This window comes from Tauraco erythrolophus, chromosome 6, assembly GCF_009769465.1.
Source record: "Tauraco erythrolophus isolate bTauEry1 chromosome 6, bTauEry1.pri, whole genome shotgun sequence".
NCBI lineage: Eukaryota > Metazoa > Chordata > Aves > Musophagiformes > Musophagidae > Tauraco > Tauraco erythrolophus.
The window spans coordinates 50,207,295-50,223,777 of NC_141470.1; the positions used below are offsets into that span (position 1 = coordinate 50,207,295).

At 42.7% G+C, this 16,483-nt stretch overlaps 1 protein-coding gene across 1 annotated transcript in view; it reads right to left on the minus strand.

The window, feature by feature from the left end:
- Positions 1 to 10,662: 10,662 nt before the first annotated feature.
- Positions 10,663 to 16,483, minus strand: part of STON2 (stonin 2) — a 63,258-nt gene continuing 57,437 nt past the window's right edge. The window contains exons 5-6 of the mRNA XM_086612640.1: positions 11,874 to 12,076; positions 10,663 to 10,746 (exon numbers count right to left, since the gene is read on the minus strand). Of these exons, the coding sequence (XP_086468766.1) occupies positions 10,663 to 10,746; positions 11,874 to 12,076 (287 nt within the window). The remainder of the gene's footprint in view (positions 10,747 to 11,873; positions 12,077 to 16,483) is intronic.

Consider the following 16,483-nt stretch of genomic DNA (forward strand, 5'->3'; position numbering starts at 1 on the left):
GGCATTTATTGCCTCTTCTAACCTGTGACCCATTTCCAGAGCTCCTCTCCGCTCGAGTCTTCATGCTAAATGATGTGTAACCTGGGAGTCTTGGGCATACCAACATTCTGACAGCTGCAAACATGTAAAAAAAGAGCGAAGCTGCGCTTATAGACCGGAGCTCACATTTTCCCTCAGCTGCTTGTTCCTACTCCCTGCCTTGCTGCTTTGGATGAAAGATTGTTTTCCATCTTAAGCATCATCTTCCACTACAAATCTTCCTAGGTTTGCAGTATGACCTACTGTCATCAGCCATCTCGTTTCTCCCACAGACTGACTCTAGGCAGATTAGTAGTCAGCACGTCTGTGTCTCTATTGAAAGAAAACATTTCTAGTGAGGCATCCCATCGCGCCCGCTACACCTGCAATATTCCTTGCACCCTCTTTTACGGTATGAGCAGAGCAGCTGATGAGCAGAAAACAGCACTTCCAGTTTATAGAGTTTTCAGCCAGCTGCGTTTGTGCTGGAAGGACTGATACATGCACTGGCCCACCTGGCCAGGTGCAGATGCAGTATCGATGGTTACAGGGCAAGGGCCCAACACCGCCTTTATTGGATGTGGTCTGTAGGCACCAGGGATGATTTTTCCCAAGAAGTTGTAGCTGTCACTGCAGCCAGCCCCCTGGCAGAGTCTGCACAAGGATGGGCTCAGCTCCCGTGAATGTTTTTACTGGCCAGCTGCCAGGGAGGGGCTGATGGGTATCATCTAACATGAAGCAGATGAGAGTACCTTCAAAGGCAAAGTGATAATGTTTCTATCCACATCACCCGGACAGTTGCATAAACATATGAGTGGACAAAGCAAGTCCCTTGCCCTGCTGTCAAAGTCAGCTAAAATTGGAGATGAAGCTGGAGGATGTGACGGAGTAACAGTGGTGCAGAACTATAGAGTCACTTTCTTTTAGACCTAACAAAGCAAGAAGACCAGCAGTAGTGTTTAAGCTGTGCGGCTTATTCTCTTTCCATTACTGTAGACCTCTGCTACAAATCTCCAGGCCCCTCCTGCCCAGTTTCCAGCTATGGCTTTCAAGAAGCAGTTCGCGTGTCTTTCTGAGTGTTGCGGCAGGCAATGTGCTATATTGACATCAGTGTAAATTGCTAAGGAATGAAGAACACAAGGACACAGAGCCGGGACACCCAAGGTACATCATGCTACAAATGCTCTAAGTCTGCTAAGGACCTTGAAAGGAGAAGATGTTCTTCTGGGTTAGGAACATTAGATCTTCATTCATCTGGGGTTCTGTCATTCCAAGGCAGTGATTTAATGCTATCTTAGCTTTCTTATCATCTGAGGGGTATAGTCTTTTATTTCAGTTAACTCTTCAGATATAGCTTAATTTCTTAATGTTTGAAAAAGACTATGTGATATCTAAATGGAAGGTGATAGGAAAGGACAAAGTGATATGCTAAAATGTATAGGCCATGAGTTTTTGTACTACTCAAAAATATTGCATCACCTGGAATATACCTTAATAACTCCTAGGTGGAGCTCGTACGTTTGGCTGACTTGCATCTGAACATTCATAATCAATTACAAAATGTAACCAGCATGAATTACCGCTGATTTTGTCAAACATGTTCCGTTGTTCCCACATCAAAGTGAAAAAGAATCTCTCCCTTAGGCAGAAAATTTTTGTATGGGAGATTCCCAATACAATGGGGCTTTTCTAGCAAACCTGAGGAGGAGACTTATCTCAGGGAGGTAACTTTCACGAACTCTGATTGTGGCTGCGCTGTGTTTCTTTTCCACGTCGAAAGTAAAAGACGCCACAAGAGGGAGGCAGAACTCTTGTGCCAGTATAGCAACCCCAGGAGACAACAAATCAGAGAAGTATGTTTTCAAAATTTCCCACTTGGCGCTAAAATTGTCCAGTAGCACTCGCATTGACAGCAACGACTGTTGGCAGTAACTTCTGTGAAAGTCCGTTCGTAATGCGTAGTAAAGGTTAAACGATTAATGTACGCTGAAAATTAGTAACTCGTACATCTGTATCTTAAACCCAAAAACTAGGTAAGAAATTACTTCAGGACAGATTGAAACTGATTTTTGTATGCTTTTTGTGGGTGCTGAGAAGGAAAACTGTCTGTCCCCATGTAGTGAGAGATTTATTTCAAAGGCACATAGTTTCATTCTTGCCAGGCTCTAATACAGAAGGATCATTTTGTTTCTGGAAGGAGACTTTTTGTAACAAATTACTTCTTAGAAAATACAGCACAAGGATGTATTTAAACACTTCTGTTTCCATAGCACTTCAGCAAACAGACAAGGCACTACCCTCAACTGGTGCTATTACTTATCCTATACAGTCCTTTCTTTCACTGGGCTGCAGGCCTCTGCAGTTCAGTGAGCGCAGCAGAGAAAGAAATTTCTCTGGAGGGAGAGGACAGGTCTGGTGTCTAGTTCCTGCTCCAAGGACTATTTCCATAATTTAATCAACAGCATTTCAGAAACTGCATTGCAGGATTGACAAACCTGGTCAGTACTCTAAACCCTGGACATCTTCAATCCCTCTTTTCAGTCTTGAACTGTTTCCACCTCTGTCCCAGCCTTCTAGGTAGCCTCAAACAGGAAGGAGAAAGGAAGCCAAACCCCAGCTTGCTTACCTGCAGTGCAGTGCTCTGAGTGCTCTGGTTGCTGAACAACAGCACACAGTGCTCGTTCTGAGCACAGCAACAGGTTAGAATCCTCGAGAGAGGGAAGGAGGGACAACGCTTGGCTTGAAAACCCAAGCTGGTCTTGACTATATAACCTTCTAGGATGGTGGTAGTTTGAGGCATGAACAGGAACCGCAGGTGTGTGGACATCTTCCATGAAAATTTATGAGGGCTCCTGGGAATTTTGGTACTTCCAGAACGAGGCAGCAGCTGCATGGGGGTTTACCGGAGGGGAGTAGGGGGCTTGGCTGCCCGGACTTGGACTTAGCCCCAGTCATGTACCTTGGGGCAGTAGGGAGGGGTCTGTCTTTTAAAAGACTGGCCAGAAAATCAAAAGGCAAACTACTGTTTTTTCCATCATACAATGCATAACTGTATAGGCCTATGCAACATACGTGTCTGCTTTTGGCTTTTAATAGACAGTGGTTAAAAGTTCTCCTTTTCCAGCATTTTCTGTTGGAGGTATTTAAAGTGCTTTATGGGCTCAAATTTAAGCCGATGCTGTGCACGACTGTGCAGACAGGTAAGGACTACTTGGGTGAAAAGAACAGTCAACACCACTGGAAAACTAATTTGTCTGTTGGCCTTTTCTCAGCTGAACATGGACTCAGTTGAGATAGTCAACTCTTACACCCAGTTTTGAGATCTAACTGGTTTCCAGAGTGTCAACAACAGACCAAATTCTGCACGGGGTTCACAGTCCTGCAGACCAGTGAGACTTGTATTTCATTGAGTCTGCCTGATGCAGTGGGTCAGTAGTCCAGGCAAAAACCTGGCAGATTGCAACGACGGCTAGAGAGCAACAGTCCCTTAGCTCCAGCCAACCTGGGGAGCGTGGACATGCAGCTAACCGCCTTATCGTTCCACTCTGCTGTTCACTTGCCCAGGTACGACCTGTACCACAAACCACAACTTACCACACGGAAACGTCACCGTCAACTCACACTTCCGTCATCTTGTGTCTTTTAGGTCCTCTGGCCCTCTACAATTTGAGAGCTGATTTTGACAATGTCGTTCAGTTCCAAATCCAATTCTACTTGTTCACATAATATTCATACCAATTTTTTTTGTGTGTACACTGGGACTCCCCAAGTCACATTTTTTGCAGAGTTCCTGACTTTTCACGGGACTTTGTGAGGTACTAGCACAAATATTTCTCTGTTGAGATTGCAACTTCAGCATATCCTATTTTGCCACCCGCACTCCCTGGTTGTTCCTCTTGCACCAACTGTCACTTCCTGACTGCCAACCTGGGCAACGGGTACTTATAGCAGCTGGGGCGGAGGGGGGTGTGTGGGAAGCCTGACCGATGCCGATGCCGTGCAACGTAGACAAGGGAGGTGGGTACAGAGGATGTTATCTCTTAAGGTGAAAACTGTCTGCAATTTTGCTTTTGTTTCTCTTGACCAGAAGCCCGTGTTCTGTTGCAGTTCTGCCTGCATCTGTGCACTCACAGGAGGTTTTCCCATATCATTCCTTTTTAATCTGAGTACTCTCTGTATTAGTACAATTGCTGAACTGACCATGCCCTAATTGCTGAACTGACCTTCCACACAGAGCAGCACAGGATCTCCTTTTCTGTTCTGCATAGGGAAAGCTCTACCAAACAGGCTCCCACCTTAGGAAATTACTTTCAGCTATACTTGCCCTGTATTCCTCCTGTCCCTTCAGAAGCTCTTTAGGCCAAGCTGACTGCTCCCAGTTTACCTACAGCCTCTGGGGCAGTAATAACTGCAGAAGGTCCCTGGTTGGGGAAGGACCACCTTGCCCTGAAACTCTCTATGTGTCTGCCACATGCTGTGGCACCCCAGTGCAGCTGCAGGCCGTGGTGTGGTCACTCCTCTCCATCAAACTTTGTGGTCCTCTTATTCAGGGTTGGGAAAGACACCTTTCATAGCTGGTGTTTAAAATCCTATTCCAACCACTTTTTTATGTAGAGTAGTTGCTATTATGCTTCTAAAGCTGTGAGCAAAAGGATGGGAGTTTTTTCTGGGCCTGGTGTGCTTCATGTTTCAGACACACCTGCTGTGACACAGACCTGCACCTAAGCGGAAACAATGGGCTGCTTCTTTCTCTGGTGCTTCCCCTCAGCTGACCTTCAGCAGCTTTTGGCTGACTCGTTGAATCTGGCTCAGATGGTAAGGGCGATTATGGCAACAACGAGCACTCTCCAAATTGTGCTATCTCACTCTAGTGATGTCTTTTGTTTGGGTATGCATTGTGCTGGCTCTCTGACCTCTCCATCTTTTGTAGGGTGTTATTTTGGCTTGTCTTGAAGGACTGCGCTATTGCCAAGGATCTGCGAGCTCCCTGGTTTCAAACCTTCAGCTTTTTCTGTAACTCTCTCTTTTTAAAAACATTTATGCATATTATCAAGCTATTATGGTTAATGTAGTCCTACCCTCTCAATTTGGTAGTATCGTTTTCAAATGTCACTGAATATCAGAATTATAGTAAATAAACTGCTATTACTAAGAGCCCCTGTATCTATTTAACTTTCCTTCTTTCTCCTAGCTGACCTGATTTACTCCTGAATAATGAACATGAGTCATCCCTCCCTGTGTACCTCTATCTTCTTATACTGTAAAATGATTCAGGTACTGTCAGTTGTACTGAGGTACACTATGGAGAATGTGCTGAGCTCAGAGCAATAATCTGAGCAGCCCTTACAATGGGTATCTGATTTTCTTTGGTCAATGAGACTGCCCAGCTCTTCAGTCTGACTGAAGGAATGCTTTTGAGAAAAACAGCAGACTGCAAATGATCTCAGTGACTATGAGAGAAGGGGGGAGATGAATTAAATGATACATGGCTTACTCAAGCTTGAAAGAATACCAAGAATCACAGCAGAGGACTCTGTAAATAGTTTAGACCTTATCCTTACGCCTGCTTTGCAAACAGATGTCCTGATCACAAGAAGACAATGCCCTCTCATGTACTCCTGGCTTTATTGGTCAGAGAACAGCAGAAGAGACCCACTGAGCAGAAGCTTCAGTTCTCAAGTACTTTGTTTCAGGATGGCTTAATTCAAGTGTTGGATCCTCTTCTGTATTATGTCAGCACTGCTCCACATGTCTGTTATGGCTCAAGCTCTAGGCCTGCTCCATTTCCTCTGCAGTTTATCGTTCAGTCTGGATGATCAAATGAAATAATCTCTTTTCTGTATGTAGTCCTATTACTTCTAATTTACATCCTTCTTCATGCCATTGAAAACACTCCCTTCTCCTCTGAATTCAAGACCTCTGACTTATCAGAATATACAGCACATACAACTTCAATTTCACAGTGAAAATGTGGATATGCTGTTTCATCTTAACATTTATTTAAGGTTTTTCCATAGTTCAAACAAAACATGACAAATGACATCCCATTTCAACTGATAAAATAAAAAGAAAAAAAAAATAAACCATTTCTACAAAGTTAGCCAGTGTATAGACTTTCTTATTTTACAAAACAAAAAGGTAGGAACATGTTACAAAATAATCATCAAACCAATAAATGTCAATAGTGCAAAGAACGAATTGCAAGTATAGGAGAGCGAGGGAGGGAGAGTAGGGTGGGTGGGTGGGTGGCTGAACAAACAGGAAGGCTGGGAACAGCTGTGCCTGTTACCACACAAAATCTCATATCTCAGACAACTCATAACGTAGATTTAGCTTTAGTGGCAGAAGAGGGTACGTACTTCATCCATAAGGGATCTCTGCGTGCTTCAAATTCTTGTGCTGGCCAGTTCCGGAGATGAATACAGCTATAAACACGAGCTGCTAAGAGTCACTGAAATGAATTTTTCACCCTCTGGAACACAGGTGACCTATCAAGGGCTTGATAGTTTGTGTGCATTCAAGGGCCAAGGAAATACCTGAGAATTTCATGCAACAGAGTTAAGTACCTTCAGGCTGAACTTTGCACACCTTTTCCTCTTGCTTTCATGCTCTTTTACACGCAATTGCTCTCTATCCTGGGAGGTGAATGATCAAGAGGGAGTTTTAGCAGCTATTAAGTTATGTGGACAGATAAACCAACAGGTCTTGGATGTCCTGTCAAGTAAATATGTCAGCCAGCAACCCACCACACAGGTAAACTATTTCTGCAATGTTTCTGAGGATACTGCTACAATGGAGAACCTAAAATCTGTCTCCTTCATAGGATGACTAAATTTGAGTCTAAGTAAAATAAAGGACAAAAATATCATCAGTCAGTTACAGCATTTCTCAGCTGAATTTGCCCATTTTCCTTTGCTAGCACAGTGTCTAGAGTTAATAAATGTTAAGAGGCATCACAAAAATAAGCTCAGCTGCCTGGAGATGTTGTTCATCTTTACCCCTTGTGATCAAAGACTGTTTAAGTTTATCTTTCTAGGCAAAATTCCCTGCAATACCTCCAGTCTTAACCACAGTACAAAAATGAAACTAAAACATAAAAAGAAATAGAAAGAAGGCTGGAAGTGGGAATAGCTTCAGGGAATACATGTATGCTTACCTTGAAGGCACACTTCCTGCACGGAGTGTTTGAGTACTACAAAGCTTTCAAATAAACCAAAGGACAATGATTATATCTTCCTCAAAAGGAGTGTTAAACTGAAACTATTCAAAGATATTTTTCCCCAAGATAAAAAAAAAAAAAATCATCTCCACTACAGACATAGCTTGTATCTAAATCATTTCTACTACTCTAAAACTGACAAACCTCTAATCTCTTTTCCCCTCCCTCCCATCAACAGTCTGTCCAAACTACTACTGTACCCCTATGGATAAAGAGTATATGGTTCACGTACATAAAACTCATACATGACAGTACCTAACAGTGAAAAATTGGCACTGTTCAATCAGGCAAGAACAGTGGTAGCCTCAAAAAGGGCACTTAGTATCCCAGTGTTCAAATGCTCAGCGCTCATAATGGTGCTGGACTGACAAAAGAATTCAGTGGTGACACCTGGTGATACCAACACTACATTTTCTAAAGATTTTGGTTGTTAGTGCTCTTTTGAAAAATCAAACTACTTACTCTAGTGCTTCAGTAGGAAACAAGACCTTTTGAAACTCTGGCCGAGGTATTCATCCTAAACTACTGAAAATTCAGTTGCAGGTACATCAGAAAAATATTCTCCAGAGATCAGAATGGATTAAAATAGCTTTTTTTTACAAACCAGAACACTTTTCCAGTTTTGCTTGCATAACTGCATGAGGATTGGAAGAGATACTTCTGTTGTACAACTAACTACATAACAGAGATCAGAGTCAGGCCCATACGCTTTCATTCATTAACTTTGAATTAAAAAAAAAAGAATCAGATGAGGAGGTAGAGAAATTAAGTAAATCCAGAAACTTCCAATATGTTAATCTTTCAGTTTTTAGGACATGAAATATTCTGTGGCTGGAGGATGATAGCGACTGAATAGTTTAAGATTCCAACAGAGACAGAAAACGATATTCATAGAATCATAGAATAGTTTGGGTTGGAAAGGACTTTAAAGACCATCTAGTTCCAACCCCCCTGCCATGTCCAGGGACACTTTCCTCTAGATCAGGTTGCTCAAAGCCTCATCCAACTTGGTCTTGAACACTTCCAGGGAGGGGGCATTCCTTTGATTTTCTCCCCTCTTTAAGGAGCACAACACAATTTTGTTTATTTGCTATTACTTATATGTGTTTTAAAGGGCTACGGAGCAACAGGCAAAAATTTGGACACTGCCTGCAAATCAAAGAAGGAAATCTCCTGTTTGTTTCACAAAACATCCTTACACTTTCTCAGCAACATCTCAGCACTCCTTCAGCTTGGTTTTGTTGGATTTCTTGCTGGTCCTTTTCAGAAACTGTACACTAGGAACTGCGGTGAAAAACAGGAAAAACACCCAGAAGTTGTTTGAATGCCTTTGAAAAGCAGAGTGAATTTTGAAGAGGGGAGCTGCCATACAACTCATCACAGCCAGCCTGTAACAGAACTGAGAATCAGTCACGAATCGAGCCCCATGCTCTCAGAGATTTCACAACCTCTACAAGTTAGCATTTAATAAATACTAATTATTTGCACTTTGTCAGTCATTTTAATCCACTGATCTTAAAATGCTTCATAAAAGTTAATAACATTCTTCCATTTACAAAGAGATGTTGCAAATCTGACCTTTGAAGGTCCCTTCCAGCCCTAACGATTCTATGATTCTATGATTCTATGATTCTATGAAATGCTTAGTAGTAACTGGTGTGCTCCGAGGAGCTCCCTGGACTTCAGTAGGACTACCTGCTTATCAAGAAGTCCTAGAAGGACTGAGGCTTTACGTATTCACAGCGGTGTAGCTGTGTAAATATGTATCACTACGTTGACATAGGCCTGAGATTCAGAAGCATACAAAAAAGCATTTATAAGTTCCTTATAATTCGTTTTAAATTCTACCACTACCAGCTTTAGACTCAATGTCTCACGTTTTGCTTGGGATTTTAACATTGTAGTGATTTTTACAGGAGTCACAGTGAAAGCAATAAATCGTGAGTGTATTAATTTTGTCATTATATGAAATGTAAAATAAATTTATAAATTTATAAAAAAGCTTTCATTTTAATTCATTATGATTTTAAATTACATTGCCAAGGCTTTCCAAATGTGTGATTTTAAAGTCAGCAGGAACCTTTCAAAAGATAAATCATTTAATAAATTACTTTTTTTACATTTAAAATTACCTCAAGACAAAATATTACTCAAGCCGTGGAAACAACTACAAAAAATGGGTACTTTGAACACTGTTTTCTCTTAAAATATACATGAATGAGCTATTGCCTCCTGCATTTTTATTTAGAAAGAAGTTTTAAGACTTGCTGTTACTTTCAGCTAAGTGGAGATAAAAAAATCTCCATGATTGTTAATTTCTGAAGAGAGATTTTGGGTCCCAGTTAGTGGGGGTTTTATAAAGATACAAGTTACTTTAATCGTAAGTTCAAGCTAGAACATGAAAGTAATATTGTGGTGGACAGACTTCCAAGGATTTTCAGGAAGGCCAACAACATTGTCTGTTAAAGTAATTGTGTTCTGACATTTTCAATAACCACCCACCTTACCCATCCAAGAAAACATATGAAAAAACAAACCCAAACCCCAATGTTTTTCCCTTAAATATTTTTCTAGGCAGGAATGATCTAATCTTAGCAAAGTCCCTCCTGTATCACCTCTATTATAACACACATTCCCTGTTACTAGCAGCCATCACCGTGTTCAGTCAAGATAAAAGAACAGCCCAGACTAACAAATAAAAATTTTAAGAAATTGCAGAGACATTCCTGTAACTTGCGCAGACCCCATGAAAATGTGCACAATGACATGTCGTTCAGGGGATGAGACAGGGAGGGGTGAAGAGAAGAACGGCTACATGATTAGCTGTCCTGTCTGTAGTTCATCTGCTTGACCATTTACTGTGTTTAAGATGAAGAGTTTGTGGACTCTCCAGAATGGTTCTCGGGGTTTTATCTACGTTGACTGCTTCAGAAATGAGATTTTATATCATTTTTCACTTGATGCTCCCCAGGTTTTATTTGGCAGTTCAGAAGGCAGTGAATCTGCCAATGACCAAACCAACACGCATACAAAAAATTTTGCTTAATGTAGGAGGGCAAGATTGTAAGTGAGATAAAGGCTGCTTTCTGGTTTGGCTGTGATGGTGGCCAGACCATACTTCAGTGTAGAACCTCGATGGTGAAGAGGCAGAAAAGGCAAACTCGACTGTAGTACAGTCATTCTGTCTATACCCCAACTGTACTTAAATCGTTCCAGCAAAAGCCCACGGGTCCACTCCAAACAAACCACTGATGAGCTTCTTCTCAAAGTATGGGTCATCACAAGGAAAAATAATACTCTTCAGAGCATTATTTTAAAAGTAGTACTCCATACTTTCTTAAAGAAAAATTCCAAAACTCTCCAAGTCCTTTCTTCCAGGTCTATTAATTTGGCCACCCCTCTTGGGACTTGCAGACTGATATTCCTCACTGCGTAGCACATTCATTGACATTTGCAGTATCTTCTCCCTTCAGATCCTCATTCAAGCTTTTTTTCTGCTCTATTTCAACCTGGCAGACGAAAAAGAGGGATAACATTTGTAATGAGAAAGGTGAACAAAAGATTCAAAAATCTCCCTTAGTGGCAGTTTGTGTCCTGCTCAGGTGAAGAAACTCTTGGTAAACTGAAAGGGTTGTGAAGAGAAATAGACTGAGGAGAGAAAGCTGGATTTTGTTTACTATAAGTGTTTTCAGTCTAATCCAAACGGTTTTATGATTCAATAGTGTCATGATGTCATTTCCAGAAGAGATAATGTCATGCAGAGAATCAGTCTCACATGATTTTATATTCATTACTATCCTCATCTGTACTTTGAATCCAAACCCAGAACTAAATCTGCAGAGGACAGGTGGTTTCCTAAGTGAAGGCAGAAGACCAGCCTCGACTTTAAACTCTGCAAAGACTGATGAATAAGGCAAAGAGATTAATTTTCAAAATGCATACTACATTTGTGTTCTAAATTTCAACACCTCTGAAAACTCAGGGAAAATCCAATGTTTAATTCTCAAAAGGGATACCTAGGAAGATTAAATACCATCTCCAGGGAATTTAAGAGACTACTAAAAATGTAACTACAATTACCATTAAAAATATTTGCCAGGAGAATCTTTTCAGTATCTCTCATCATTGCTCTTAAAGAAGGCAGGTAGGATGCCAATTTCTCTGCTGAGGGTTCAGTAACATGCAAATTTTGGCATACTGAGATTCTTGGCAGGTATACACGTAGTGCATTTTCCCATCTGCTCCTCTCCTTCGGGCAGGCAGGAAGCAGAAATATTTAAGCAGAGAAATAATGCGATCCTTTTGTCTGCTGTAGCACTCCCACTGCAGCTGCTACGAAGAGCAGCAAAACTCCCTGTTCACACTCTTACCGTATCAGCTAATCCCCAGGAGTTGGCTGCCTGTACACTCTTCCACAAAGCAACAACAGGCAAGTTTATTCCATCTTTGCTGAGGGATAATCCACCGCTTGTTTGCCATGAATCAATAGGCTGCACACGGTTACCTACTGCACAGAGCCTGGCATGTGCCAAATTCCCACCTCATCTGCCCATGGTATTGCATTTGTCTGCCCACACTTTTCAAGATAATGAAGTACGCAAAGTAACCATGGTGACTGCCACATGCTCAGTTTTACCTTGTAACTGTAGTGTGCTGAATAGTTGACCCACTTCCTCACGTCGGTCTTGTCCTCAACAGAGATGGACCGAACAGTGGCTTTGGACGCAGAAGTGGTGGGCATGTCAAATTCCACATCTACATAGCGGACAAAACTGGAAGGCACTTCCCGGTCAGAGCCAAGCTCTAGGTGACAGAAGAAGCAGTGAGGATGGCCAGAAGCTGGAAAAGAGAGCAGACAGACATGAAAGTTGTGATGGATGGATCAAAACACATAACATCTAGGAGGAAGCAAGAAACAGAATCTGCCTGGGTGAACTAGTTCGTAGCAAGTGACAGTATCTTACCTGTTTTGATGCTGTTGGAGTTTCCAGAGGAATGAAAAAAGGACTGCCAATCACTCTAGTTTGCTTTTAGCAGGTGAAAATACAAGATGTAAATTGAGCACAGTAGGGTAAAGGTATTTCCCCTCTTCTGATTCCTCCAGTGTATGTAACATGCTAAGTACACTGTGGCACATCCTTCTGAAATGTCAGGTGTTGATAGTAAGGAAAGGTGTGATTTGGCAGATATTTCATGATTATTTGAAATTGTTATCCCCATTTTTAACAAAAGAAAATATACTGGATAAGGTTAAATAACTCTCTGGGTTCAAAAAGCAAATTTGTGCACAGCTTGGAAATAGCTGTTTATTACTTACTATAACCTGTCAAAAGGTGGCTAGTCATTAAAGATGGCAAGGTGAGGAGGTAATCATGTTTAGCTCTGTCATCTGTAAATGATAACCTGTGTTATTATTTTTTCCCCTTTGCTTTTCTGGACAGCAGTGATGTAAAAATTAAAGTAGGGACTGCTGGTGAAGCTAGGTTGGTTTTATTTTTGACTGCTGCCAACTCCCTAAGCTCTTCAGTAAGTCTTTTAAGGTCTGCACATCAGTTTCTCTGTCTGCAAAATGAGGATGAGAGCTTTCGAAGCCATCTTGGGCTTTCTGATTGAAGGCATCCTATTATCTAAATATGTGTATATGAAATTAATGTATAAATAAATGAACGGAATTCTTGTCTGCCACTATTATAGGCTTTAGGATTTCTGACTACTTGTTCATTGGGAAAGTTCTACATACAGCTCAGCTAGGTGTACAGGACAGAGACAAGGAAGGCAGGCAGAGCAAAAAGAGCTGGGTGGGGAAAGCCTAGAAGGTTCCCCTGGGAAAAGGAGGAAAACACCGCCTGCGAAGGACTTGCAAGCCTGGGCCCTGAAAAGGAAGTCAGCTCCTCACTCTGAGCTTAGCCTAAAAGTCAGCCTTGTTGAACTGAAGCATGAAAAGCAAGATGTGGGATTTTGAGATATGACTTGTCCTGACAGGATGAAACTGAGGAGTCTTTAGAGGGCTTAGGGATTGCAACATCCCATTTAACCTCTGAAACAGAGTTGGAAAAAAATTTCAAGTCAGTGTAAGTCTGGGTAAAAATTTCATCTAGAATCAGCCTTGTATTTCCAAACAGTCTAGCCTGAGTTTCCTCACAACTGGAAGGTTTACAAACTTATGCCTGTGCAGCAAATCCAGCAAGAGGCTATGCAGTTCAGCAGAGACCGCAGAGATACGCAGCACCGCAGCTGGAGCCAAGTTACGAATGAGTGGGTGCAGCATCAAGCAGATATAAAAGCTCAAGTGCTGCAAGCACTAAAATACATCACCTGCTTTTCATCAGGATTAATTATCTCAAGCAGAGCCCAGGTTCTACAGCGAGCTAGGATCTCTCTCTGATAGCGCTTCCCTGTGTTTCATACTGGAGCACACCTTTTTCTGTATAAAAATCAGTGGCGCACAGCAGACCTTCAAGGTCACCCACCATGGGCTAGCAGCCCCACGTGCTCTCATGGAGATCGTTGTGTCCCCCAGCACCACAGGCCTTTTGCTTCTGGCCAGTTCTTGAGGTTGGCTGTAGTGGGCACACCAGCTCCCAGTCTCAGGCTCCCCATCCGTCTGTCTCTTTCCTCACCCTGTACCAGTCTCAGCAGACTCCTCATTGTAATCCCTCCTGCTCATCTGCTTGGCTATGCTGCTTTTCCTCTCCTCTCGTTTGCCAGGGGCTGCTCCCTCCTTCAGACTGCCTGGGTTGCAGCTCTGGCACAAGCCACATCCACAGCTACAAAATGTTCAGCTTGTGCGGCTACGCACCTGAGCTGGCACGTGCTCAGGTGCTTTCGGGATGGACGGATGTGAAGGTGATGCTGGGAAGTGTTTAACTGGGCTTGAGCACTCTGCGTGACCAGTGCTTTGGAGATTTGAGCTTTTAAACTCTTAATAATTTCAACTGGACACATGGAGCCAGCAACTGCTCTTCTAACACACCTGAATGTTGGTGGATATTCACAGGCTCAAACAAAAAAAAAAAAAAAAAAAAGAGGAGTGAGGAATAAGTAAAAAAAAAAAAAAGTGATGCAATTAACAAAGCAATTTTCCAATAATTTAATTTCTTCGTAGGAGTACCCACTAACAGAAAAGACCACGCACAACACTCAAAAAAATATGGAAGTCATTAATATAAACCAGCTCAGTGTGGTAGGCAACCAGATGAACTGATTTAGAAAGCAACTACTTCACTGAAGCTACTGCAAAAATACCAAGCACGTCAGGGTTCACTGGTGTCCCAACTGTGAGGCACACAAGGCACAACTTCTACAGGCTTTCTGTTTGTTTAACAGCTCATTCAGAGCTCTTTCTCTAATGGACGGGTACACCTTTTAGTGAAACCAGGAGGAAATCCATAGCCTGCTTTTGTTTTGCGCTTCTTGCTTCCTCAAGCTTCTAACATTTCATTCTGACAATCAAGGATCTGATAATATAATTCACATATATGCCTGGGTTACTGTGATTGGAGGGAATCTGTTCCAAACGACTCTGATGTCTCAACATGTTTAGATTAAAGGATTTAATTTACTTCAGAGAGTATACCAGGCAGCGTGCCTGAGATCCACAGCCAAACTAGAGCAAAGTTCAAATATCCAGATCCGAGGCTCTGCATAGAGGCTACAGCCCTGCTTTGCTGGAAGAGCGTTTTCCCACGATCGAAGACCGGGTGGATGTTTTCCTAATACTCTGCTGGTGGCTTAAAAAACCCCAAACGTGGAGCCCAGCCAGCTGCAACTGAAGCTCTGCAGAGCCTGCACATACGCTTTATCAACTACTTTGATCATATTAATTGTGAATATGAGAAGGGCAATAAAGTTCAACAAGCTATTTTGGAAAGGATTTCAGCAATGTGCTCAGTAGAATCCAGTCCATAGTTTTTTCTTAGGTCAAATCATAGTGAGAGTACACACAGTCCTTCATTTGTCATATGCTTTGCAATGTCCAGTCACAAGCAGACGCTTTGGCTACAAAATAATACAGACAGTGCCGATAACAAGTTCCTACAGTGAGAGTGCAAAGGGCCCCAGCCCATTAGAAAGCACGAAGAGAAAACATTTGGATAAGACAGCGAAGCTGCTGAAATAATTCTTAACAACTTGAGTGCTAGGATACCACAACCTGAGTGCAAGGAGCAGGCTTCGGGAAGGACTGGCTCTCCTCTCTCCTCTCTTCTCTCTCCTCTCTCCTCTCTGCCCTGTGGGGTTGCGGTAGTGGCCGTCAGGGAAGACCACAGGCAGGGCTGATGGTGTCACACACCTCACCTCTACACAGAGCCCGCACCAGCCTGCGTCCCGGGAATGAAGTGAAGAACAAGAGGTCCAAGTGGCCCTGGAGACCTCTGGAGTTCCTGAGATCACACTTGCAAGGGTCTGATGTGTGAGAGCACACAACGTGGATGAACAAAGGGTCCCACAGTAAGCCTGGTCTTACGTATGTACTTCTTTGACAGGCACATGGGGCTGGCACATAGGCACCTGTGCCAGAGGGACTCATGCAGTGCCTATATCCCAGGCCGTTCGTACAGGTTGTGTGGCCTTGAGCTGGAGATGGTGGCTACCTGCAGCATTTCTCACCAGCTGCCGTGTGATGCCACCACCTCTCTCCTGCTCTGGAGTCCCAGGCACTGGAGCAGTTCCTGAGCAGACCAGACATTTACAGAGGACCCAGAGCGCTGTTACGGGTGAGCTGCAGGTGCCACAGTAAGAGAGCATGAAGTGCAAGTTAGGGGAACATTTTTACACTTAGTGCTTGAGAACTGCATCGTTTATAGGGACTTCTGCAAATAGGTGGAGGTGAGTTATTATATGACTTGTGGGTAGGACTGCATACAGCCAAGCATGCACAAGGTTGGGAGTAGACCACACATCAGTGTCAGGTGGTCAGAAGTGTATGTGGTCCATCAGGCAAATTCAAGAAGGAGTGGGAATCAATACCTTTGAGTACCATTTATATCCCTCTTTGTTTGCCATAAACTTTGAGTAAGGAAAACCATGGGACAAGTACTGTTAAGAAATATAAATAGTCCCTGAGAGGTAAGGTCAGATTTAAACCACATTTGGCCTGCCCTGTCATCACTTTGGGATTCCCTCTCTCTCATGTACCTCATGTGTCCCGGCCAAGACAGTGCTTACAAGGCCCTTCCTTTCTCTGAAATTACATCTGAGCTGACCAGAGGGGTGAGGACACTCTCTTCCTCTCAGGATGTAAACAAA